The sequence below is a fragment of the Sus scrofa genome, chromosome 1 (assembly GCF_000003025.6).
Source record: "Sus scrofa isolate TJ Tabasco breed Duroc chromosome 1, Sscrofa11.1, whole genome shotgun sequence".
Taxonomy (NCBI): Eukaryota; Metazoa; Chordata; class Mammalia; order Artiodactyla; family Suidae; genus Sus; species Sus scrofa.
The window spans coordinates 83,159,916-83,187,362 of NC_010443.5; the positions used below are offsets into that span (position 1 = coordinate 83,159,916).

The following is a 27,447-nucleotide window of genomic DNA, read 5'->3' on the forward strand; positions in this document are numbered from 1 at the left end:
AGTTTCAGGGTTTTCAATAGAAATACTTTCTTTGGAGCTGTGATTAAAATACATCCTTTGTTCTTAAAGGTTTTGTTTTTTTTCAAACATCAGAAAATTTCTTTGTGCTGTGAAAACACTTTTATCTTTGCAGTGACTTGTGAATGAGGCGCTTTCCTGCATGCCCCCCCCCCACCGTCCGCCGTGTCTCAGGTAGTTAGCCATGGGGTGTAGCGGAGCTCTCATGCACTGTAATGCAGGGGCACATTAAGTTTGAAATCTCACATTTTGTGCGAATGTGCAAGTCTCTAGGGCCTCTGTAAATCTTCATGCAGTTTCATTTCTGGGATGGCGTGTGCGGTTTTGACTTTTCTGTCTCCAGCACTGCGTTGAGGATCTGTGTCATACGCAGTGTCCAGGGACAAAGCATAGAGAAGATCTAGGAGCTTGCTTAGGCCCAGCTCCTACTCTAAACAGGCACATTTCTTTGCCTTCCTCCCCTTCTTTGTCCGAATTCAAATCTGACCCATCCCTTCCCACCCGAATTCTGTAACCTTCCTATGGAAACCAAGGGCCCGCCCCTAGGTTGGCACTGCACCCCATGAGGTCTAGTCTACATCACCACACCTCCCCGGGCCCCTTTACTGATGTTCTGTGGGAAGATAGTATATTCCTAGGGAAAGCATTTGTTTTGGAGCCCAGAAGACTTGGTTAAGATGCTGCTGTCATTCATCACCTCCAGCTCTGTGAACTTGTATAGGGTTTTTTGTTTGTTTGTTTGTTTGTTTTTGGTCCTCCCCACAGCATGCAGAAGTTCTGGGGCCAGGGATCAAACCTGAGTCACATCAGTGACCCGAGCCTCAGCATTGACAATGCTGGCTCCTTAACCTGCTGAGCCACCAGGGAACTCCAACATGTACAGATTATTGAACATTGTATGATTATTGAACATATTTGAGCCTCCCTTTTCTTTTCTGTAACAGGAGAATGGAAATTCTTATCTCACCAGGTTGTTGTGAGCATTGCATGGAATAAGTTGTGTGTGGTGCCCACCTGAGGTTTTCTCAGGTTCATCTACACATGAACTTAGCACTACCACAGGCAGTACAGGAGTTCCTCTCGGCAGAGGGCCTGCAGCAGTTCAAGTAGCAGGTCTCTTACCCCTCTGGGGACTCTAGTCTCCCCATGTGACATGGTTCCAGGTACAAAGTACAGGATTCATATCCAGCAGGTGCAGGAGCTGTGCGAAGAAGAAGCCTCATCCCCTAAGCAGCCAGTAGTGCTTGCAGTAATTTTTTGGCATAGTCTCTAGGGTTCCCCACAAAGGACTGCATTGAGGAAACTTTTTTTTTTTGTCTTTTTAGGGCCGCACCTGCTTCATATGGAGGTTCCCAGGCCAGGGGTCGAATCGGAGCTGTAGCTGCCGGCCTGCACCACAGCCACAGCAACTCGGGATCCGAGCCGCATCTGCGACCTACACCCCAGCTCACAGCAATGCCAGATCCTTAACCCACTGAGCGAGGTCAGGGATGGAACCCGCATCGTCATGGTTCCTAGTCGGATTCGTTAACCACTGCACCATGACAGGAACTCCTGCATTGAGGAAACTTAAAGTATGACATTCACATCTGATATTTACATCTCATATAAACTTCTTCCTAGTCCAAATGCAATGCACCAATCAGGGATCATTTTTACCATAATCAGTGTTGCCTAGCAATATAATCAACGCCTTCTGTCTACTTGGTTTCCAGGGTAACAGGTCCAAGTGGTTAAACCAAAGCTCAGATTCTTGAGCAAGGGCAAATATTCGTTAACCCTGTCATCTGAGCATGCCAAAGATCCAACCAGGGGCCTCACATGCTATAGTTACCAAAACATGCTAGTTCATTTCTTCAGCAAATATTTAAGAGCTCACCCTATGGTTCAGGCACCGTGCCTGCACTAGGACTGCAGCACTAGGACTCTTCATATTGTTCCTACCCCTGTGATGACCTTAATTCTATTCATTGCCTAGAGAACTCCTATTCATCCTTCAAAGACCAACTCAGGTGTACCTCTTCTCTGAAGTGCACGTACACTCTCTCCTCTAGCACTTTGTACATATTACCCTCAATTCATGGATTGGTTTTGCAAATCCACAAGTCCCCAGAAGTAATGTGCAGATTTTGTGTACAGGTGCGAATCTATATTTGAAGAAAGGGGCTGAAGCTTTCATCAGACTTTCAAAGAGGTCTGATCCATCCTCTCTGCCCTTCCCCATCTCCCAGGAATTTAGGACTGCTCTTCTGAGCACTTATTATATTATGGTATTGTTATTGGTTTATTGATATATATATATATATACACACACACACATATATATATATTTCCTACTAGAAGGTGAATGCCTTGAGAGAAGGGACTCTGTGCATTAATATTTTGTCTCAGCAGAATGCCTGACTCCTAGTAGATTTCTAGAAAATGTATGTTTAAAGAATCGTGTCCTAATCTCCTTAATAGGCTCAGCAGTTTGAGTGATGTCTAGTGGTGCGGCATCTCTGACTTTGAAAGAGAATCCTCTTGCTTATGTCACACTAAAACCAGCCTTTCTGGTTCCTGCCTCTGTCCTCTGGAGTTGTTCAGTGTCTCCCTTCTTCCATATTATAATTGCCCTTTTATGAGTTGATTGGCGAATCAAAGAAAAAGGGTTCACACAAGAGGAATCATTAAAAGATGATTCATTTGCATCTCAAATATTTTCATTTAAAGCATGCACACATACATTAACGTGCTAGTGTTTTATTAGGGAACTAATATCTTTGTGTTGAATATATGTCTGCCCCTGTGGACTCTCAGCTCTGTGCACTCATACCATCCTAAATTCATTATCCACAGTTTCCAGTTGGCTTTCTTTCCAGTGGAGTGAGAGGTCAGACCCTGGAGCATTTTGATTTCTTCTAGATTTTTACTCTTCTTCCCTCACCTCCCATGTTCCACCAGTGATTTTTTTTTTTTTGAATAACTGACTAGAGTCTGAAATCTGTAGTTTTCAGAGGCATAGCAATTCATATTTCCTCAGTTTACATACTATTTAATTAAATTAAGTAGCTCAAATAACATGTGGCATAAACAGGTCTGTGATCAAATACAGTTGACCCTTGGGAGTTCCTGTCATGGTGCAGTGGAAACAATCAGACTAGTATCCATGAGGATGCTGATTCAGTCTGTGGCCTCTTCGCTCAGTGGGCTAGGGATCCGGTGTTGCTATGAGCTTTGGTGTAGGTCGCAGATGTGGCTCAGATTCCTTGTTGCTGTCTGTGGCTGTGGTGTAGGCTGACAGCTGTGGCTCCAATTCCACCCCTACCCTTGGAACATCCATATACCACAGATATGGCCCTAAAAAAGAAAAAAAGAAAAAAATACAGTTGACCCTTGGGGGAAAATGGTCCAGCTGATTGAAGCAGAAGTGAGCAAGTAATCAGGGTGCCTTAAGCTTCTACAGTGTTCAAGGGCCTTAGGAAGGCCAGGAGCATGTGTGCATTCTCATTTTTTCAGGATAAATTATTTTGAAATGTCCTCATCATCCTGCCCATATTTCTTTTCCTTTTAGAGTACCAATCTACCTGATTTAGAGGTAAACGATGTTTGACTGTCTTCCTGGAAAAGTCTCAAGTGTCCTTATTTGTCCAGGAAAAAAAAAAAAATGCAACCATTAAAACGAAAACTGGTAGCAAGTATAGGGGGCTCCTTAATTATAAAGATACTGGAATCCTAAAAAATAATGTCAGGGTAGAGCTGAACTTCCCTCCCCTTGAGGGTGTCCTGGACCTAATAACTCACTTCCAAGTATCAGTGTACATGAGGGTGGGAGGAACCTAGCAGATGCCACCTTAACCCAGGGCTCAAGGCTGACACCCTCAGTGATAAGTCATATGTCTAGTGTTCTTTCTGGTACCTTTTGATGAGAAATCCTATCACCCCCAAAGCCATGGCCCCAGTGTAATCTTTTTTTTTTTTTTTTTCTTTTTTCTTTTTACAGCTACTCCTGAGGCACATGGAAGTTCCCAGGCTGGGGGTTGAATCAGAGCTCTAGCTGCCGGCCTACACCACAGCCATAGCAATGCAGGATCTGAGCCACATCTGCTACCCACAATACAGCCACAGCAACACCAGATCCTTAACCCACTGAGCGAGGCCAGGGATCAAACCCACATCCTCACAGACCCTATGTCGGGATCTTAACCCATTGAGCCACAACGGGAACTCCAACCCCAATCTCATCTTGAAAAAACTTCAGACTCACATTGAGGGATACTCTGTAAGATTCTTGATCAGTACTCTTCAAAAATCTCAGGGTCCTGAAAAACAAGAAGAAACTGTCACAGAGGAGACAGGGGCAACATGATGACTAAATTCCATGTTATGGTGAATTGGACCCTGGCACAGAAAAAGAGGGGAATCCGGGCAAAGTTGGTAGCTTAGACACATCTTCCAAGGTAATCTAAGATGCTAATATTAGGGAAAGATGGGTGAAGTGTATATGAAAACTATTTGTACTATCTTTGTAACTTTTCTTTAAACCTGAAATTACGCCAAAATTAGAAGCTTATTAAAAAGTAGTAATAAGAAAAATCACAGAAGAAAGGGTTGGGTGATTTGAAATTTATGACATGTTAACCACATTAAAGGCAATAACACTGAAAAGATATTTGTCACAGATTTTAGATACAGGATATATCAATATAACATACTCCTACCTGACTGGAAAACAGCCATTGGTCACCGTTCACAGAAGCAGCACGGTGATGAATAAATATGAAAGCCAGTTCAACCTCACCAATAATTAAAGAATTTACCAATTATAGCAGTATCAAGAACATTTTCACCCATTACATGGAAAAATGATAGTATGCAATTCTGAAGAAGGTAAATGGAAAAATTATAGATTACTGTAGCCTTTCTGGAAAGCAGTCTGTCAACGTGGGAATTGGGTTTAAAAAATATACATATTAGAATTTCCCCTCTTGGCTTACGGTCATGACTTAGCGGAAACAAAAGTGACTCATATCCATGAGGACACAGGTTCGACCCCTGCCTTTGCTCAGTGGGTTAAGGATCTGGTGTTGCCATGAGCTGTAGTATAGGTTGTAGACGCGGCTCATTTCTGGTGTTGATGTGTCTATGGTATAGGCCAGCAGCTACTGCTCTAATTTGACCCCTGGCCTGGGAACCTCCATATGCAGCAGGTGCAGCCCTAAAAAAATTAAAAATTAAAAGAATATGTACATATCATTTGTGCTCATGATCACACACTTAAAAGGCTTCTTTCCCAAGGAAATAATCTGATGTGTGCCCAAATTTTCATACAGGACTGTTCATTATACGGTTGTTGATAATGAAAAACCCAAACCCAGATATCTAACAGTGAGGGAATGATCTAAAAAGTTTTGGCATACCTGTGGAGCAGAATGGAGTCATTAAGAATCACAATATAACTAACTAAAGCAATGGAAGCAATGTGCAGTGTGTGTATTTCCTCTGACTCCAGACTGTGTACATGTGTATAGCTGTCTCTCCTGAAAGGATGACAAGGAAATAGGCCATCCTGTAAAAAGCAGTTACCTGTCCATGGGGGATAAGGAAAGGATGGTTTTTATTTGCCTTGTACCTCCTCCCTACATTTTCAAAATTGTCTATAGTGAGTGTGTATTACTATTTTAATCAGGGGAAAAATAATACTGCAAGCAGTGTCGTTAGTGGGTGTCTTTCATCCCTTATGCTGATTTAATTAAGAGTGTCACAGTTCCATTTTGCTCCATCAACATTGTTTTTCCTCTTCCCGCTAGGAAGCTCCTGAGGGTTCTCCCTCTGCCAGGGGAAAACTGGGGCACCCTGGTTGAAGAGTGGTGTTGTCATCCTGACCCCTTTGCTAATAAGCCACTTCATCCACAAGAGAATGACTGTTTTACTGGAGACACTTTCTTCTTGGTGAATTTAAGAAGTGATTTGCAGCAGCCGAGGCCCGAAGTAGCCCCAGTGGAGATGTGCTGTCTTTCTTCTGAGAACCATTTAATGGTAAAGTATCTTTTCAGAATAAATGTTCATTTTGAGGTTGGCTTAGAAATTGGTTTCGCCTATCCAATTCAGGGCATGTGACGTAGGCTGTTCTAGAGACCAAAATCCGTGATTTTTTTCTGCCTCCATTGTCCAGCTCTGCTCTTTTGTTGCTGTTGTTTGTTGCTTATTTGTTTGCTCCCTTTTATTTGTTTGCTCCCTTTTGGCCATGCCCATGGCATAGGGAAATTCCTGGGGCAGGAATTGAACCTGCATTACAGCATTGACAATGTGGCATCCTTAACCTGCTGAGCCACCAGGGAGCTCTCCAGCTCTGCTCTTTTGATGTAGAAAGGGCATATGGCCTTCAACCAAAACATACACAGAAGCTGGAGGAAGAAGGGGAAGAGGGATGTTCGTGTTTTACAAGCCCAGATGCCCTACTTCCTTGTTTTTAGGACAGCATTCCAAGATCCGTGTACATTTCATCCTCACAGCCTGATTTACATTAAAAGTGTTCTTTTGCCGTGGGATGTCTGCTGCCCTGCTGGGCCCACGTACTTTCCTGTGTCTGCCCATCGCCTAGCCTTCTGCTGATGTCATAGAAGCAGATACCATCAGGGCACAAGAGGGAATGGAGGAGCCCAAGCGTGGAAAACAAAGCTTGTGCCGCGGGCTGGACACTGGTGCTCGACAAGTGAGGTCAGGAGGCTCCCACTCCAAAAGCTTCTTGAGGGAGAAGGCAATTTCCCCTCAGCGCTGAGCACAAGTGGTTTACCTTATTTTAAAAGAAAATCAATGGCATTGACCTGGCCCTTGTGAGAAATCATTTCCTGGATGGCAAGTCAATACGGATGTGATTTAAAAAGTAAAGAAAATCATTTGCTGGAGAATCTTCATTTTAACATCTGATTATTGGTTGGAACAAAAGTGTTGTGTGTTAAATTTCATTTAGAGCTCATTTAATTTTTATAATGAGAATGGGAGCCACTCTATTGAAATATGCAGCAGTTGGGCAGCTCTTACTTGTAAGCTGGTTGCTAGAACTCTTTCCTGTTTCGAAGCAGATAAAGGAAGTTTGTTAAATATCGCGAAGTTTATGTTATCAGTTTAAATTATGTAAGTGTCTCATCTTTCACCATAAACACATCCCTTTCTCTTTAGTTTCACTTAAAATTATAGTACTTTAGCCTTCTCTATTTTTAAAAGATAAATGGTGAGCAGTTAATATAAATCTGTTATATTTAATATGGTTATGGTAAAATTACATTTTAATCTAAATTTATTTACAGATACTTTACTGTTTTATGTATTTTGACTTTCATTTTTATGATCATGCCATAAATGTTTAAAACATTTGGCAAATGTAGGTGGAAGAGGATTGAGGAAATTAAATAAGAAAAACCAGGAGTTTCCCTTTTCAGATGAACTCTGTGCTCTCTATGGAAATTGATTCTTCACATTTATGTCTTTATCAATTACATGATGCCCTTTACAAAAATTTCTCTTAGTTGTGAACAGCCATCCTGTGTGTTCAAGGGAGACCCTTCATATTCAGACGTTATGGTTTTTAAGTATCAAGGAGACTGTGGGAAATTACTGTCGTGGCAAGCTGCTGTTGACAAGATTGTCTTCAGGTTAGCCTGGGTGGAAGTTTTACTTTAATTGCATATTGCAGCAGTTGAAAGAATATGCCTGTGACCAAAATAGTAACATAAATTTGGAGGGACTGTTTAAACAGGGCTCTCAAGCCTCCTGTGGGAACAGGGCTGCTCTGTGCTATTGAAAACCTATTTCTCATATCGCCCAGTCTAGCCGTCTAGCAGGGTTTGGAAATGTCACATGGTGACGCAGCATCCTAATGGTATCTCTTGGGAAACATTTTTTTTTGGCGAGACAATATCAAGGGTCCTTAGAAAGGGAAGCAACACAAAGGAAAATAAAAACGAGGACAGGAGGCTAATCCAGCTCTCTGAGCAGTGGTGCCATCTCGCAGATATATTGATTTAATTAGTCCACAACAAAGTCTGCCTTGGATGTTTGCTCTGTAGCATTCCCACACTCTCAGGCCGCTTCGCTGCACAGCTCGCTTTATTATTGCCTTTAAGTGTAGGTCAAGCAAAATGCAGTGCAAAGCAGAGCGTCTCTTTAACAAAATTAAAAGTGTTTGGTTAATTTAAAAGATGGGACGAGCTTAGCTTATCCGGACATTCATGTTGCCTTCTTGAGTATTCTGAGTGTTGGGTGGGAGTGGTTTCTTCCTCTGCTCATGAGAGATTATAAAAATCTAACTTAATTGTGGAAAAACGTTTAAAAGATCACTCACTGCAGCATGAGAATTGTGTATTTAATTCTGTGTAAAGAATCCTAGGCAGTGAATTACTCCAAGCATATGTCTTGAATTAAAATGTTTATAAATGACCAAAAAAACCCCAGCATAAACAAAGGCTAACACTTACGTCTTTTACTCTCTTAGAGTGTACTATATGTTATTTGTGCCTCTCTGAACGTGCAAGTATATAACTTTTGTTTTCAAAGACATCTACTAGAAGTTTCCCTGATCTTAGTTTCTTATCTCTTGTGATATCTTTTGTGTCTACCAATGTAATAAAAATGTTGTGGGAGTTCCCATCGTGGCGCAGTGGTTAACGAATCCGACTAGGAACCACGAAGTTGCAGGTTCGATCCCTGGCCTTGCTCAGTAGGTTAAGGATCCGGCGTTGCCGTGGGCTGTGTGTGGTGTAAGTCGCAGACACGGCTCAGATCCTGCGTTGCTGTGGCTCTGGCGTAGGCTGGCGGCTACAGCTCCGATTAGACCCCTAGCCTGGGAACCTCCCATATGCCACGGGAGAGGCCCAAGAAATGGCAAAAAGACACACACAAAAAAAAAGAAAAAAAAGGTTGTGTCTTTTAATAGGTTGTTAAAGGTGGCACCTCAATCTTCTATAAGGCTAATAATATTATTTAAGTATTTAAGACTTAGAAACTCTAGCCGCACTAGGACTTCCTCCTATATTCTAAAAAACAAAGGAAATTGAACATTTTGAATTATAACTGGTGAATATGACTAGTAATTTACCTTTTTTTTTCTTTTGGTTATTTGTATTTGTTTTGTTAAATCCATGAGGGTGTCTTTTTTATTTTATTGGAGTAACACGTTGAAGTTTGTAAACATTCACACATGTAAAAAGAATAGAATTATGAACTTCCATGTACCAGTCAACTTTATTCATACAGTAGGCTTCATCTGCCCCTTTTATTTTTAGTTTTTTCTTGGCTGAAGTCCTTTAAAGCAAATCTCAGACATGACGTCATTCCACCCCATATGGATTTTTCTTTTTCACATAACCTCAGTGTTATTTTTACAACAGACAAAATTATCAATTACTTGATGATGTAATACCAGGTCATATACAGATTTCTACCAATTCTATTGACAGTATCTTTTGCTGCCCGTTTATTTGAATCAAAATTCACACATTTGGTTGTTTGAGATAATTTGTTTTTATTGATCAGATTTTAAAATCCTGATTACCCATGTGTTGCAAAGGCAGAATTTCATTTTAGAAACCAACCAACAAAATCCACTTTTTCTGCTTCATTGAAAGACAAAGCAAAATGTATTGTAAAAGCAATTGCAAATGAAATACATGACAGAACACCTGACAAAAAAATTTTCTGCTTCTAATAGAAAAATCCTGTCTTCTCAAGTGTTGCTACTCCAACACCCTGCATTAGTTGGGTTTTTTTTGTTTGTTTGTTTGTTTTTTGGTTTTTTTTTTTTTTTTTTTTGTCTTTTTAGGACTGAATATGGAGGTTCCCAGGCTAGGGGTCCAATCGAAGCTACAGCTGCTGGCCACAGCCACAGCCAAAGCAGTGCAAGATCTGAGTCTCGTCTATGACCTACACCACAGCCCACAGCAATGCCAGATCCTTAACCCACTGAGTGAGGCCAGGGATCGAACCTGGGTCCTCATGGATGCTAGTCTGACTCATTTCTGCTGAGCTATGACGGGAACTCCTAGTTTTTAGTAAAGCCCTTAATTTGGGGTGACATTTAATGAGGTTGCTCTGATTTAACTTGTATGAAATAGGATCCTTCAAATACCATTTTGAAGCCATGACAGGTAGATTTTATTGTAAGGCAGCATGAAACTGACAAAATACCAGACTTTACAGTTGAGCCTACCTAGTTTCTGAGCTGCCTTCCTGTGATCTTTCCTGGGCCTGACCAAATTGGCACCTGTCCTTTGTTTCTATGTCTGTGGCTTTTGACTTTTTTGGACCTCTAACTAAAGTAAGAATTTTTTTTTTTTTTACATTAAGATCTGATAGTACATACATACCCAAAGATACAGACACGCCTAAAGTAGATGTTTCTTAAAGCACTCCTTACCCTATGTTTGAAGCACTGTGATATTTTTCTATTCTATTGTTATTTCATATGTTTTAAAACATGCAGGTTGTAACCCATTGAATTGATTCTCTGCATTGGTTTGGAAAACACTTGGCATAGTGCTTAGGAAACATAAACTTTAGCATCTAAGGGACCTGGATTTAAATATCAATTCTGTCAGTTACTAGCAGCACATCTAGGCCAAAAAATTGATCCCTTTGTGGGAATGTATGGGTTTTCTCCCCTTTTCTTGAATGAGGTGTACCAAAAGCATATTTTACTTATGTAACATCCACCTAGCAGTTACTCATGTGCCATTACAACACTCCTTTTTAAATCCTAATAAACAACTCTAGGCGTTAAACATTACTATTAATTCCATCTTACAGATGAGGAGACCAAAGCAGGTTAATTACTTTCCCACAATCACATGTCTAATAAAGAACAGAGCTGGGGTTTGAACTTAGGAAGTCTGGCCCCAGACTCTGGGCTCTTAATCTCTAGACTATTGTGTATAATATAACCTCTTATAAAGAACTACGAATCAGTAAGATTTTTTTAAAGGAGTTCCCATTGTGGCACAGCAGAAACAAATCCGACTAGGAACCATTAGGTTGTGAGTTCGATTCCTAGCCTCACTCAGTGGGTTAAGGATCGGGCATTGCCATGAGCTGTGATGTAGGTCACAGACTTGGCTCAGATCTGATGTTGCTCTGGCTGTGGTGTAGGCCGGCAGCTGTAGCTCCTATTCAACCCCTAGCCTAGGAACCTCCTTATGCCCTGGGGTGCGGCCCTAAAAAGCAAAAAAAAAAGCAAAAAAAAAAAATTGAGGCGTAGTTGACGTTGTATTACTTTCAGGTACACAATATATTGATTCAATATTTGTATATACTTCAGAGTGATCATGAAAATAAGTCTAGTTAGCATCCACCACCATATATAGTTATAGAATTTTTTCTCTGATGAGAACTTTCAAGATTTATTCCCTTGGCACCTTTCAAATATTCAGTACAGTATTATATTAACTATAGTTGCCATATGGTATGCTATACCCCATGACTTGCTTATTTTGCATTTTGGAAATTTGTACCTTTTGACCATCTTCACCCAGTTTTGCCCACCTCTGCCAGCCTCTTATTACCATAGATCTGTTCTCTATGTCTAAAAGAGCAGTCTTGTTTGCTTAATAATTAGGTGAATGCTAGCTATTTTAATCTGTATGCCAGTAATAAAGTTGGATTTTTGAAGTTTAACAATGGTTCAGGAATTTGTCCCAGAACATTTTATCTTTCCAGGTACAGTTCATCTCTAAAATGGAAAAATAGGATTATATGAACAAGTTAGATATTTTTAACTTCTGATGGTGGGTGATGAATTATAGATTACTTTTACACAAGTTACAGTGGACTTGGAGCCAAAATAATACAGATTCAGGTTCAAATTCTGATTCTTCTGTTTTTTAAATACAGGAGTTGGGGTAAGTCTCTGCCTCTGTTGCCCACCTTCTACCTATTCTAAATTATAAAGATGTTTGGAGGTGCTTTTTAGGTGTGTGAGATGCTTCTAGTTCAAATTACTTGGCAATGTGTATTATCAAGAAGTGACTAGGTTTGGGAAAACCACCGTGTTCGTTATTATGTCTTTAGACTTGAAAAAAAAATGTTCTCTATGCATGTGAGTTATGCGTACAAGCTAGATGTATTCCCAGTATTTAGTAGAAGGCAAAATAAAATGTAAAGTTCAATGTATACTCTGGAGACCATGTTAAAATTATATATTCCTTTTAAGAAAAGCTGAATGACATTTAAATGACATTTTTTCTCTTCTACAGAATCCAAAGGCAAATACCAAAGTAGTTTGTAAGCGTTGCAAGGTAATGTTGGGAGAGACTGTGTCATCAGGTAAGAATTTCATGATAAAAAAGCCAAACTGATTACCTTCTTGTGTGTGTGTTTTTTTTTTTTTTTTAAAAAGAAGGAAATTTTATAGGAAATATATATGAAAAATAGATAATGAATATATGTTGTAGAATTGATGCTTTTAGAAATAGAAGTCAATGACTATATCATCCAATAAGCCAAGAAGTTTGCATATTTTGACCTTTCTAAGTACATAGTATTGGGTTTTAAGCATTAAGAAGTTGGATCATTTTCGGTATTTCTTGTCCTCTTTGTTGATATAAAGCAATAGTATAAAGTTGTAGTCGGGCCTGTCCTAAAGAAGATTGGAGCGTTTTTCTTAATACAGCTCCTCCATCGGAAGAATTGGATGCCAGAGATGATGGAGAGGATGCTTTTCCTGGCTGATGTCTGCCACTGGGCTGTGTTTTGGGGTTTGTGGTTGGGAGTGCAGAGAACCAGTTGAAAAGGAAGAGAGCACATTCTGAGTTTTATACTCTCTTCCTTGTGCTTTTTCCCAGTAGAGTTAATTTAAATATATAGAATATATTTTTATTGTTGTTTGTTTGTTTGTTTGTTTTAGGGCCGAATCTGCAACATATGGAAGTTCCCACGATAGAGGTCCAATTGGAGTTGGAGCTGCCGGCCTACACCACAGTCACAGCAAGACAGGATCTGAGCCGCATCTGTGACCTACACCACAGCTCATGGCAACAGCAGATCCTTAACCCACTCAGCAAGGCCACCAGGGATCAAACTGCATCTTCATAAATACCAGTCGGATTCTTTTCCTCTGTGCCACAACGGAAACACCATGTTAATTATGTTTTACATAAAGTGTGTGTTATGCTACTTTCAAATATAATGAAAATTTTGATCATAAAAATGAATCGCTCTTTAAAGATAGGGTTTAAAAATGTCTAGAAAGCTACAGCATGCTGTGTGTTAGCTTTGTGGGTGATGAATAATAGTTTTTAATATAATTAATTAGAAAATGTGATTTAAGTGAAACCGTTATACTCAAGGGAAGAGGTAGTATGTTTTGTTTGTTTCTTAGAATCATCAGAATCTCATAAGTAATTACTTGCTCAGAGAGAACAGAAAAGGAAGGAGCAGTAGTAAAGCCCACCACCCTTTTTTTTTTTTTCTAGTGGCCACACCCGTGGCACATGGAAGTTCCTGGGCTAGGGACTGAATCTGATTCACAGCTGCTGCAACACCAGATCCTTTAATCCACTGTGCTAGACTGGGGATCGAACCCATGCCTCTGCAGTAACCTGAGCTGCTGCTGTTGGACTCTTAACCCACTGTGCCACTGTGGGAACTCCCTCAAGGTCATTTTTGGAAAATGAAAGCAAGTCCCTTAAGCAACAATTTAGAAGATTTTTAAGGTTTCCAGTTAAACAAGGTGAATTGATTTTTAAAAATGTTTTTCTCTCCTCCCTGAAGCCCAGTTAAAATGTCAGTTAGGGCAGTTAGGGGAGTTCCTGCTGTGGCACAGTGGGTTGAGTATCCAGTGTTGCTGCAATGATAGTGAGGTTGCAGCTGCAGCTCAGGTTTGATTCCTGGCCCAAGAACTTCCATATGCCATGGGTGCAGTCAAAAAAAAAAAAAAAAAAAAAAAAGTCAGCTAAGGAATTTAAAAAATGGACATCCACAGAGACAAAGGGACATGGACTGGAGGCAACAGTGATGTTATCGAGAGGTGTATGCAGACTTTTTTTTGGAAGCTGTAAAGCTGAGAGAGGTGTGGGAACACAGTGGCAAGGCAGAGGAAGCTGAAGACTTTTTTTTTTTTTTTTTGTCTTTTTTTTTTTTTTGGTCTTTTTGTCTTTTTAGGGCCGAACCGGAGGCATATGAAAGTTCCCAGGCTAAGGGTCCAATCAGAACTGTAGCTCCTGACCAATGTCACAGCCACAGCAACGTGGGATCTGAGGCGCATCTTCGACCTACACCACACCTCACGGCAACACCGGATTCTTAACCCACTCAGTGAGGCCAGGGATCAAACCCCAGTCCTCATGGGTGCTAGTCGGGTTCACTAACTACTGAGCCACAACAGGAACTCCCAAAAGATCTTTTAGATAAGGAGTGAACCAGTACTTCTGTAGAAGCCAGAACTGGGCAGAATTTGGAGGCAGAAGGTAGCAGGGACAAGGGACTGAAAGCAGAATGATGAATGCAGAGTTTGTGTACTATTATGTTGCAGAGATTTTTTTAATATTATTTTTTGTTTCTAGAAACCACTAAGTTTTATATGACAGAGATAATTATTCAGCCATCTGCAAGAAAATTTCCCATCATACCAAGGTACAAATAGCAAATTAAGTTTGTTGTGTAATTTCACATGTAAGGAGAAATAGATATGATTGATTATTTGGGAGTTTGTTTTTATTTATACCCCTCTTTGTTTAGAAAGGAAAAATAAAAGCCTTTGGAAAGGCTTTTAGGTAGTGGAACCAAACCACAGATGTAAAAGGCTTGAGGATTTATTTCTGGTTCACTTATGTAATGATATAGACAAATGTGCTCTTATAAATCTTCTAGTGCTGAAAGTTTTTTTTGTGCTGCTTTCTCTGTGCCAGGTAGCCAGTGTCTTATAACCTAACCGTCAATAGGTTTTTGAGTAATTATTTCTGGTTTTAATTTAACTTGTTTGAAACATGGGTCAGTTTTCAAATGACTCATGGGTACAGCCCTAAAAAGCAAATAAAATAAAATAAAATAAAAAGAGCATTACTTAGTCATTAAATCCATTGGTGTTCCTTTTCTTTGAGTCATTTTAGTTGTGCATACGAAAGTTAACTGTGGTATATGTCTTTATTGTGCATACGAAAGTTAACTGTGGTATATGTCTTTATTTAAGTTCATATATTGGTGTCTAAAAATTATGGCTCTCTGACTATAACCTTGAACTTTATCCTCCCGTAGATACTTTGATTCTGTACCTTGGAGCTGACACTTCCAGGGGATACAATTGGAAAACATTGGCGATAGTACTGTTCAATGTTTTGGAGGAAATTTCTCACATTCTTTTTTAACTTACTTATTCACTGTTTAATGTGCCATAGCACAAATGGAGTATTGACTTGTTTTAACAGTATATTTTTTTTTAATTTAGTGGGGGGAATTGTTAGGTTTGCAGTGGAAAACGTATTAAGGATTGGAGAATAGGTTATAGAAAGACTGGAGCAAACACAAACACATTAAAATAGATTAAAAGGAGCACAGATTGTGAGGGAATGGGCAGCATATAGAAAAGTCTGCCATGCACCCACCTCTGCCTTTTAGTTACCCTATGGGTATTTTTGGCTCTTCATGCCAGTTAGAATTATTATGAGAGGCACACTGAAAATTGGTTTCTGTTCAAACAGGTCTCAGTTTGTACAGAGCGTTATTGCCCAGTGTCTGATGGAACTCTCCTCTGCTAGAAGCACTTTTAGATTCACTATTCAAGGTCACGACGGCAAAGTGTACATCCTGGTAAGAAATTATTTTACCCTCTTAGGTGAAATTATTTCAGCTCTTCGTAGCGTAATAACCCAGGGCCTTGGAAATTCGTTTGTTTTTGGCCATTCTTTTTTCTTAATTTTCAGTTCTAGAAAATAAATATGCAAAATTGAGTTTTTCTTATCAGTTCCATTCATGAATCAAACTCCCTTAATTTAATAACAAATGAAGTAAATGCCTCTTTGTGCTAGGTATGAGGGATTTAGAGAGAATTAATGCCTGATTCCTGCTCTGTAGAAACTCATGCCGCAAAATATTTTTACTCTCAGTTTTTAGTAGCTTTCTTGGTCAGCGTAACGCAGTTCCATCTTTCTCACATTTTTTGCCTATTTGGTACTCTCATGTTTAAAATATGTTCTGTTGCTCCTGTTTTTGTTTTCTTGTTTTGAATGTGTGTGGTAAGAACACCTAACATGACCTACCCTCTTTACAGATTTTTAAGTGCACAACGGAGCATTGTTAATTATAGGCATAATATTGTAACACAGCAAATGTCTAGAGCTTAGCTTGCCTAAGACCTTAAACCCTTTGATTAGCAACTCCCTGTTTTCCCTTCCCCCCAGCATTTGGCAACCATCATTCTACTCTCTGCTTCTAGACTATTTTATTTTATTTTATTTCCTCTTGGTTGTGCCCATAGCACACGGAAGTTCTGTGGCTAGGGACCCAACCTGCATCACAGCGGTGACAACACTGTATCCTTAACCTGCTGTGCCACCAGGGAACTCCCTAGACTATTTTAGATCCCTCGTGTAAGTGGAGTCATGCAGTATCATCCTGTTGTGTCTGACTTGTCTTATTTATCATAATGTCCTCGAGGTTCATCTAGATTGTCACATATTACAAGATTTCCTTTTAAGGCTAAATAATCTTCCATTGGATGTGTGGATCTCATTTTCTTTTTATTTTTTTTAGAATTTCTTTTTTTTTTTTTTTTTTTTTTTTTGCCTTTTGTCTTTTTAGAGATGGCATATGGAGGTTCCCAGGCTAAGTGTCCAGTCGGAGCTACAGCTGCTGGCCTATGCCATAGCCATAGCAACTTGGGATCTGAGCTGCCTCTGCAACCTACACCTCAGCTCACAGCATCGCTGGACCCTTAACCCACTGAGCGAGGCCAGGAATTGAACCCGAAACTTCATGGTTCCTAGTCAGATTTGTTTCTGCTGCACCATGATAGGAACTCCTAGAATTTCATTTTTTAAAAGCTGAAGTATAGCTGGTTTATGTACCACATTTTCTTCCTCTATTCAGTGTTGGTGGATGTTTAGATTGTTTCTGCATCTTGGCTGTTATAAATAGTGCTGCTATGGATGTGGCAGGGCAGATATTTCTTTGAGATCCTGATTTCAGCACTTTGATGTAGTGACAGGTTTGGGGGAAGATCCATCCCCATATGCACCACAAGCATCTGATATTAAACTACTCCTACTCAAAACACTATTGTGCAGAAAAGAATTGGAGACATAATGTGAAAATTCAGGCATCAGGACCCAAATCTCTTCTCTGCCTCCACGTCTGTTTTATTCAACCAGTATATACCGAGCACTTCTTATTGGAAAGACACTGTCTTGGGTGCTCCAGATAGAACAAAAGTGCCTGGTATCTAGAAGGAAGGAAGCAGTTGAAGTTGTTATTAGGTGTGGCTCTGGGGCTGTCCCTTCATCACGGGAACCCCAGGCTTCTCTAATTCCAGAAAATTTATTTTCTTTTTTTTTCCCTTCCTTCCTTCCTTCCTTCCTTCCTTCCTTCCTTCCTTCCTTTCTTTCCCTACAGCTGCATCAAATGGAGGTTCCCAGGCCAGGGGTCATTCAGAACTGCAGCTGCTGGCCTATACCACAGCCACGGCAACAGCAGATCCTTAACCTATGAACAAGGCCAGGGTTCAAACCTACATCCTCACGGACACTATGTTGGGTTCTTAACCTGATGGAGCCACAACAGTAACTCCTCCAGATAATTTCTACTTAGAGCTAGAATATTTTCTGACTCAAGTTGATACTAAGTGTATCTCATAGAGTCAGATTCTGAAATCAGCTTTAATTTGCTTTTATTGCAAGGTTTTCAAATGGAAAATCAGGAGTAGGAACTTTTTAAACTTACTACTAATGCATATTTAAATTTTAAAAAATTTACTTTTTCGTAAAATTAGTGCATTCTGACAACAGGAAGAAGATGAAAGAAGTCGTAGCTCCCCTTCATGTCCCCTCTTCTGCCCCACTCTGTCATACCATCTGGAGGGCACCATTATTAACAGTCTGATATGTGTATGTCAACGTGTTTTTTTCCCTATCTGGCATAACGACGTGATTGGTATCATTCTTCAACATGTATATTTCACACAACAGTTTATTGTGATGATTATTTTTTGTTAGTGTAAATGTGTGTTGGACTATTGGAGTTCTTTGGTGACTGGATCGGGCTTTGTCACTGTAGTGGCTCAGGTCACTGCTGTTGCATGGGTTTAATTCTTGGCCTGGAACTTCTGCGTGCTGTGGGTGTGGCTAGAAAAAAAAATCTGTGAATTGGATTCTTATTAACGACTAGAATTCCATTGTATGGCTGTTAAAGATAGTGCTGCAAGGAAAATAATCTTTGTGCATGTATTTTAGTACTTTAGAAACAGATCTTTCTAATCTTATGCAGTGTTGGAATTTGTGTATTTTAAACTCTGATAGTGATCACTTCCAAAAAGTTGTACAAATTCATCTTTATAAATGTTTTTTATCCCTTATAGACTTTTTTTTTTTTTTTTTTTCCCAGGGCTGCCCCTGCAGCACATGGAAGTTCTCAGGCTAGGCGTTGAATTGGAGCCGCAGCTTCTGGCCTACACCGCTGACAGCCCCAGCAATGTCAGATCCAAGCCACATCTGCCACCAATGCTGCAGTTTGTGGCAACACTGGATCCTTAATCCACTGAGCAAGGCCAGGGATCAAACCTACATCCTCATGGATACTAGTCAGATTCTTAACCTGCTGAGCCACAATGGGAACTCCCCTTATAGGCATTCTTGTTGCCCCACCTGGATCCCCTTTCCTCAGCTGGGTCCCTGTTTCCTCATGTTGGCAATGTTGCTTGCTAGTGGCTCACAGCTGACCTCCCCTCCAGGGTCTTGTCCCATCCCTACAGTTGCTGCCTTGCCCCAGGAGTTTCTTGTCCCTCACTGGCCTCCACCCTTGCTCTGCTTAGCCCACTGCCAGTGACTTGACGGTGGGCTACAAAACCTTCAGTCTCCTGTCTCAAGATGAGACAAACTCTGCACGTGGACCCAGTGCTCCAGAGCTTCTTGTGGGATCAGGCTGCATCCACATCTTTGCCCAGCTCCTTCCCTGCCTGATCCTCTTAACCTCACACTCTCTCTTTCTTTCTTTCTTTTGTCTTTTAGGGCCATACCCATGGCATATGGAGGTTCCCAGGCTAGGGGTCCAATAGGAGCTGTAGCTGCCGGCCTACACCACAGCCACAGCAACGCCAGATCCTTAACCTACTGAGTGAGGCTAAGGATCGAACTTGATATGGATACTAGTCAGATTGGTTTCTGCTGAGCCACGACGGGAACTCCTCCCTCACTCTTTCTCCTGAGAGTATTCCCTCAGTGAATCCCTTGCATCAAATCTCCAACCACTCCTCCAGAAAGCAGTGTGTGGGAATAACCACTCCAGACCCCTCACCTGAGCTGGATTTTAGAATATCTTTGTATTTGCCAATCTGATAAATGGAAAAGGGTGGCTCCAATTTTTGCATTTCCTTATTATTAGTTAAATTAACATTTTAATATATTTATCACTTATTTTATCTGTTCTTGTTCTTCTGTTCAATTCTATTCACATTCTTCATCTCTATTTTTATTGGACTGGATTTTTTCCTCCCTTATTGATGGCTAGGAGCTCTCTATATATCATAGATAATCTATGTTGTTGTATATCTAGTAAATATTTTGTCCTGAACAGTTGTCTTTTTTTTTTTTTTAAATGGCCACGTCTGTGGCATATGAAAATTACCCTGGCCAGATATTGAATCTGAGCTGTAGCTGTGACCTACACGAGATCCTTTAACCCACTACACAAGGACAGGAATAAAATTTGCTCCTCTGCAGTGACCCAAGCTGCTGCAGTTGGATTCTTAACCCACTGGTCCATAGCAGGAATTCCCTGATCAGTTGTTCTTTAAAAAATAACTTTAGGAGTTCCCGTCGTGGCTCAGAGGTAACGAACCCAGCGACTATCCATGAGGATGAGAGTTCTATCCCAGGTTTCGATCAATGGGTTAAGGATCCAGCGTTGCTGTGAGTTGTGGTATAGGTCACAGGCGTGGTTTGGGTCTAGAGTTGCTGTAGCTGTGGTGTAGGCCGGCAGCTGTAGCTCTGGTTTGACCCCTAGCCTGGGAACTTCCATATGCCATGGGCACAGCCCTAAAAAGACAAAAAATAAAACACACACAAAAAAACCTTTATAGTCAGTGGCTCCACCAAATGTCATGCTTTGAAAGGCTTCCCCTATTTAAAAGTTATATGCATGGTTCTTCTCTATTTTTTCAGGCGTTTTATAGTTTTGTCCTGTTTTTGTTTTTGGATTGATGGTGTGAGGTGTGCCTAGGTTAGTGGTATTCTTATCCTTGGATTTTTCTCTCTGTATCTTTAGCTGTGGCTTTTAAACTCAGACAGTTTGGTGATTGACTCTTTGGGAAGTTCGACAAATATTAAAAAATTTGCTCTGTTGGAAGACGTATTGAAGGCCAATTCCAGTTCAGCCCGGAATGCTGTCAAGGTCCTCTACCAGCCATGCATCAAAAGCAGGAACGAAAGGTAAGCTGTGCTTCTATTTTCTTGCTGCATGTTAGGTTTTAGTTTCTCTTGCCGTATTGGTGTTAAGAAATTAGTGAATTAAATGGGACTGTAGCTCTTCCCTACTTGATGCTTCTAGGAATCATAGTGCCGCATATTGTGCTTTCAAAATAGATTGAATTATTACAGATTATTCATGCAAATGGGCAGGAAGCTTGCTTTTCCTAAAAGTAAGTGGTCTTTTTTTTTGTAATCACAGCTTTCTGCATATGGCTGCAGTACTGAATCGGGCTTCAACAAGTATGAATATTTACTGATAAATACTTTTCTAGGCATCTGAGGTACAGCAGCGAGAAAAAGATAGTCCCTGCCTCATAAGGGAAAGGCAGACCATGAACAAAAGAGACTAAAGGTCACAGACTGATATGGCTTTTACTATTAGTCAGGTCTTCATTTGAGGGCTTCTAGGTCATTTAAGCCTAACAGCAACCCTCTGGAGTAGGTACACTTATCACCTCATTTTAAAGACAAAGACAGGAGTTAGCGCCATGGCTCAGTGGAAAGAATCCTACTAGTATCCATGAGAAGGAAGGTTTGATCCCTGGCCTCACTCAGTGGGTTTAGGATCCGGCATTGCCTTGAACTGTTGTTGTGTAGGTCGCGAACACAGCTTGTAGGCTGGCGGCTACAGCTCTGATTCACCCCCTAGCCTGGGAACCTCCATATGTTGCAGGTGCAGCCCTAAAAAGACAAAAACAAACAAACCAAAACCAAAAAAAAATAAAGACATTGAGACATAGGTGTTAAATTACTCTAGTGAAATATAAAGCGTGTTAAGGTAGTTGGGCAGTGGCAGTGTGGGTGTAGGAAGTTGACATTTTATGCTGAAAGGTCTTCCTAAGATAAAATGACATTCAAGGGAAAAACCTGAAGGCCGAGAGGGAGTGAGCCCTGTCTGAGGAATAGCATTCCTGGCAGAGGGAACAGCAAATGTTCTTATTTGAACAGATTGCAAGTTTATACTTTGTCCTGTACTCTAATGGGTTTGATCAAATGTGTACTAAGAACAGAAAGATCCCAGTCTTTTTCTGGGATGTAAATAAGACATTTTAAAAAAATTATTGCTTTTCTTTTCTTTGAGTTATGCAAGCAGCACAAGTCATAAAATATTCAAATAGTAGACTTACATAAAGTAAAATATGAAAGTTCTCCATCATGTCCCTCTTCAGAAGAAGATGTGGGTTGTGTATTTTTCCACTTGTCTTCTATTTTGCATCTTAACATAATTTAAATGATACATGTGTATTTTTTACACTTAAAAATGACACACTGTGTCTTGGAGATTCTTTCCATGTCAGTACTTGACATTTTATAACATGGATGTACTGTCAGTAATTTAACCATATTTCTGTTGACAGATATTTAGGTTATTACTTTTTTGCTGCTTTAATTAGTATTGGACTGTGTGTTGTATGTTTGTTTTGTGATTATGTGTAATTTTTTATGAGTATTTCCAAACATAGAATCAGTAAGTCAAGGGTATGATGTTTAAAATTTTGATAGGTAATAAATATCAAATTATTTTGCAGAAAGTCATTGCAAATTTATACACCTACATAAAGTTTCTATAAATGCCCATCTCCCTGTATGCTCACTCAAGCTGCCACTTAAATTTTTGCCCATCTGATGCCAGTCTAAATGAAACAGATTCAGATGACTACCCTTGTGTTTTATGTATCTGATGCTTTGCGACTTGGTGTAGTCCCAAAAGTCTAAAAGTCTAACTTTATGTAGTTAAATTTATATTGACAAGTTTATTAAAACTTTTTTTTTGTTCTTTTTCTTTTTTTTTTTTTTTTTTTTTTTTTGTCTTTTCTAGGGCCGCTCCCTCAGCACATGGAGGTACCCAGGCTAGGGGTCAAATTGGAGCTGTAGCCACCGGCCTACGCCAGAGCCACAGCAACGAGGGATCTGAGCCTCGTCTGTGACCTACATCACAGCTCATGGCAACTCCGGATCCTTAACCCACTGAGCAAGTCCAGGGATCAAACCCGCCACCTCATAGTTCCTAGTCGGATTCGTTAACCACTGAGCCATTACAGGAACTCCTTTGCTTTTCAGGGCCACACCCACAGCATATGGAGGTTCCCAGGCTAGGGATCCAGTAGGAGCTATAGCCACCAGCCTACGCCACAGCTACAACAACACAGGATCCGAGCTTCATCTGCGACCTACACCACAGCTCATGGCGATGCCAGATCCTTAACCCACTGAGCAAGGCTAGGGATGGAACCTGTGTCCTCACGGATGCTAGTCAGATTCATTAACCACTGAACCACGACAGAAACTCATATTCATCTTTTTTATTTATTTGAAATGTAGGTTTTTTAATAAGGGTATATTAAATCTCCCACTAAGATTATGGAAAAGTCTTTTTTTTTCTTCTGGTTTTGATGCCTCTTTTTGCATTATACCCTTTGAAGCTATGTAATTAGGTATATAAAAGTTTGTGCCATAACAATTTGACTAATTGTGTGTTTTATCCATAAGGTTTTTCTCTTTTCATTTGATACTATTTTTCTTAAATTTGAATTTGCCTGATGTTATGATTACTACATTTACTTTCCTTTTTTAAAAAATTAGTGATTTGTTGTATCTTTTTCCACTTCTTTATTTTCATCTGCCCTATGTCCTTTTACCTTAGCACTGCATCTTGTTAACGTATACCTTGTAAACGACATGGAGCTGGGTATTTTACAGCTCCCTTGTGAGGCTGTTTATTTGAATAGTGAACTTACTAATTCATGGTTATTGTGATTATTGATGTAGTCGCACTTAGTCTGCTTTTACCTCGGTGGCCTTCTCTGTGTCATTTCTTTCCTGTGATGATTTGGAAGTAAAATACATCTATTTCAAAATGATGTTTGGGGGTTAACCTTCAAATTATAATATACATCCTTAACCTTAACTTTTTTAAGTATTGATATTTAGATATACTTAGTAACCATTCTTTCCATCCAAAGAAGAAATGACTCTTAAGGTTTCACATTCACCTCCTGCTCCCTCCCTAAAGGAAGACCATCTGTGCTTCTGATGGTGGTGGTTGTTTCTTCTTAAAGACGTTATCAGTGGTGTAGAAGGCCACCTGATTTGCTTACCTCTTAATATTACTCATGCATCATGATTGCAAATGTTTTTATGTTTTTGTTGTATACGTCTATTTCCATAAAAACATGCAGGATTTTGGATGGTTTTAAAATTGATTACAAATAGGAGTTCCCACTGTGGCACAGCGGGTTAAGCCTCTGTGGGCAAACACATTTGATCTCCTGCCCTGTGCAGAGGGTTAAAGTTCTGGGGTTGCCAAAGCTGTGGTGTAGATCAAAGCTGTGATTCAGATTCAGTCCCTGGCCTTAGAACTTCCATATGCTGTGGATGTGGCAAAAAAAAAAAAGTTTACAAATAGTATTATAGTGTTTGTATATTTATTTTTCCTTTTTTTTTTAACTCATTCTTTGTTCTAATTGTTTGATATTGGATGGAGTCTAACAGTTCTTTTAAACTTGGACTGGAGTCAATCCTTGAATATCTGAAAATGTGTCATACCTATTTCTTTATTCTGAAAACCTTTAGGATTTTCTCTTTTATCTTTGGTTTTCCAAGATTTCATTCAGATGTGTCTACAAGTAAGCATTTGTTCAAAATTATCTCAACTGTCATCATGTGTTCTTCCTTACAGATGCAGTGTTCCCTTAAACTCTGGGAGGATGATGATTATACTTAAAGTCTTGTTTAATTCTTTTTTTCGGTTTAACTCTATTATACTTAACTCTTTTTCCTTGCATATTAACTCTTCTTTTTTTTTTTTTTTTGAAAGGAAATGCTGTGTTTGGTACTGCCTTGCATGGTGGTGCTTTTCCCAAATGTCTGATGGTTTTCCTGGAATTCCTACACAAGGGTGTTAGTTCCACTTGAGCTGCCACCTTGGCTGTGTTGCTCATTACTCCATCTAGACAAGTGCTAATAGAAGTGCTCAAAACCTGCAATTTGTGCCTACATTTAATGGAGCATTTGTGAAGTGGATCACACGTGGTTTTCTGCTTGTCCTTGCATTTGAAAATTACTGTTCCTCTCTTGGTGACTGGTAGTTCCTGTTACCATAGTCTGCCTTTTTGGGTTTGTGAATGAGACCTCAAAGGTTATACTAGTCCTGATGTGCCAGGTTTTTTGGACAACTTTTGAGTGTTAAGAAGGAAGTGGTTGTAGCTGTCCTTACGACGATACACCCCGTGCTTATCGTTATGAAGGATCTTTCGCTGCCTTCCTTCAGGAGTGTTAACAAGGATTCATTGCACTTGTCCCAGCATTTCATGTATATCTTAATAAATCCCTGTGACACTGGAAATATAATGACTGTAGTCCATTGTGTTCTGCTGTATTCATTAGTGGACTTTTTTTTTTTTTTTAACTCTATATGTCTATATGACTTCAGTTTCCCTGTCCCCTAGAACTACTTTTGTTGTGCTTTTCCTCCTGCTCCTTTTTGTCTCTGTGTCCTCCCAGGGTAGAAGGAAATTTCACAGATTGGGTAAATATCTTGCGAGTTACTTACTTTTGTCTTTTTGTTTTTTCCTCCTATGGCCTGTGGAAGTTCCCAGGCCAGGCATTGAATTCAACTCGAGCCAAAGCAGTGGAATGCTGGATTCTTAACCTGCTGAGCTACCAGGGAACTCCTTACTTTTGCTTTTTAAGGACATTAGTTTCTTTATTTGAGGGCATGACTGAGCAAACCATAGACTCCCTGGCATATTTTTGGTACATGGGGTGGTGTAATAACTATTTTAATCTAATTGGTTAGAATTTTTTTCTAGTGGAAGTGTGGATTGCCAGATGGCATTAAGAGAGGAAAATAGCAAATGTAACTGGTTTTATTTCCTTGAGCACATATAAAAAAGTGGCGTGTAATATTTTTAGAATGTTCTTTCTAGCAATAGACACACACATGTCTCTTAACATTTTGAGGTCTATTGTTGTTGGTTTTTTTATCCCTCTCACCCCGCCCACCCCCAGTCAGAGTTATCTTACAACTCACATTCTTTAGTTGGCATGTTGGAGTTTAGATCCTAAACATTAACTTTTTAGCTTTGGACTCTTTTAAGTTCACTTCTACAGTTTTTTTCTGCTAATTCATTTATTCCCCTATTGCCTCATATTCTCTAGACTAGGGGTGATATTGCCCCTCAAGGGATACTTGGTAAAAGTCTGAGGATATTTTTGGTTGTTACAATTTAGGGACCACTGGTAAATCGTTGGTGGAGCGGGGGGGTGCCATTAGATACCCTGCAGTGCATCACAGGGCCATTCCTACAAAGACTTACCCAGCTCAAAATGCCAGTAGTGCCAGAATTGAGATACCTTGTTCTAGATTATCTCCTGAAATCAGGCTGTGCCTGCCTTTTCTCTCTGGTGTCAGAGCCCACACTTTTCTTTTGTCTTTTTTTTTTTTTTTCCTTTTTCCTTTTTAGGTCTGTACCTGTGCCATATGGAAGTTCCCAGGTTAGGGGGCAAATCAGAGCTACAGCTTCCGGCCTACACCACAGCCACAGCAACACGGGATCTGAGCTGCATCTGTGACCTATACCACAGCTCATGGCAGCGCTGGATCCTTAACCCACTGAGCAGGGCCAGGCATTGAACTCACATCCTCATGGATACTAGTCGGATTCATTTCCGCTGAGCTGACAGGAACTCCCTTACTTTTCTTGAGGTGGTATTTAGGCCAGAAAATAAGAGAAATTTTACTGTGGCATGAGTCAAAATGTCTACAACCCTACATGTGAACTTTGTGAAAACAAACAGGATAAGTGGTAAAATAGAGTATAACTATTGTTACACTTCTCTCTTTTTGTTTTAGGGAAACATGAAGGATGGATGTATTTTTGTTAAACAACAATGAAGGATTTCTTAGATATCAACTACTTTGTTCTCATATTTTTAAGAGAAAAGATCTTAGGGGAATGTTAATGTTAAATGAAAATAAGCGGTCTTTTTTTCTTTCTTTTTTTTTTTTTTAAAGCTAAATCTTGAGTTCTCTTGTGGCTTAGGTTAAGGATCCTACATTGTCAGTGTGGTGGCTTGGATCACTGCTGTGGCTCGGGTTCAGTCCCTGGCCTGGGAACTTCCACGACATCCCGTGGCCATCACTCAAAAAAAAAAAAAAAAAAAAAAAAAGAAAAAGAAAAAAAAAGCTAAGTTGAATTCTCTCTTGTATAAATTGCATATATAACTTCCTAATATTGGTAGTGGTTCTTCCCGCCTTTTTCAAAAGGTACAGTATCTGATTTAGGAATCTGGAAAATTTGAACTGAGAAAAGCTATTCTGTTTCTACTATTAATAGCATTTTCTTGCAAAATATCTTGAGGGATGAAATGTTCACTCCTAATTTTTGTAGAATTTAGAAATTAAATTTATTTAAACTATCTGGGTATATCGCTTTGTTGGCTAGATTGGTCAATATGGGTTCTAAAGTAGAAGTGTTATTTTTGCCTTAAAGATAGTCAGCATTATTGCTTTTTCTAATGAAATTAAAGCACATGTCAGTCATACCCACGTACATTTCATATGCATAAAATAGTATCGGTAGTTGAGTAGTTGTTTTTATTTGTGAGGTAGTATTTTTTTCAATCTTTTTTCTCCTCCTTTATTTCAGCAGGAAAGTTGAAATTCTGCCTAATTTTTCTTTTTCTTTTTTTTTTTTTTTTTTTTTTGGTCTTTTTTGCCATTTCTTGGGTCACTCCTGTGGCATATGGAGGTTCCCAGGCTAGGGGTCTAATTGGAGCTGTAGCC

General features: G+C 39.8%; 1 protein-coding gene across 3 annotated transcripts in view; it reads left to right on the forward strand.

Moving 5' to 3' along the window:
• The window catches only part of UBE3D (ubiquitin protein ligase E3D), a 155,387-nt gene that overhangs the window by 19,437 nt on the left and 108,503 nt on the right, over positions 1-27,447 (forward strand). For 2 of the 3 annotated variants that reach the window (XM_021091912.1, XM_021091918.1), the window contains exons 4-8: positions 5,808-6,036; positions 12,243-12,312; positions 14,550-14,619; positions 15,684-15,792; positions 20,458-20,621. In XM_021091912.1, the coding sequence (XP_020947571.1) occupies positions 5,808-6,036; positions 12,243-12,312; positions 14,550-14,619; positions 15,684-15,792; positions 20,458-20,621 (642 nt within the window). Of the gene's footprint in view, positions 1-5,807; positions 6,037-12,242; positions 12,313-14,549; positions 14,620-15,683; positions 15,793-20,457; positions 20,622-24,477; positions 26,135-27,447 lie in introns of those variants that run through there. The other variant, XM_021091928.1, reaches the window with a different exon arrangement.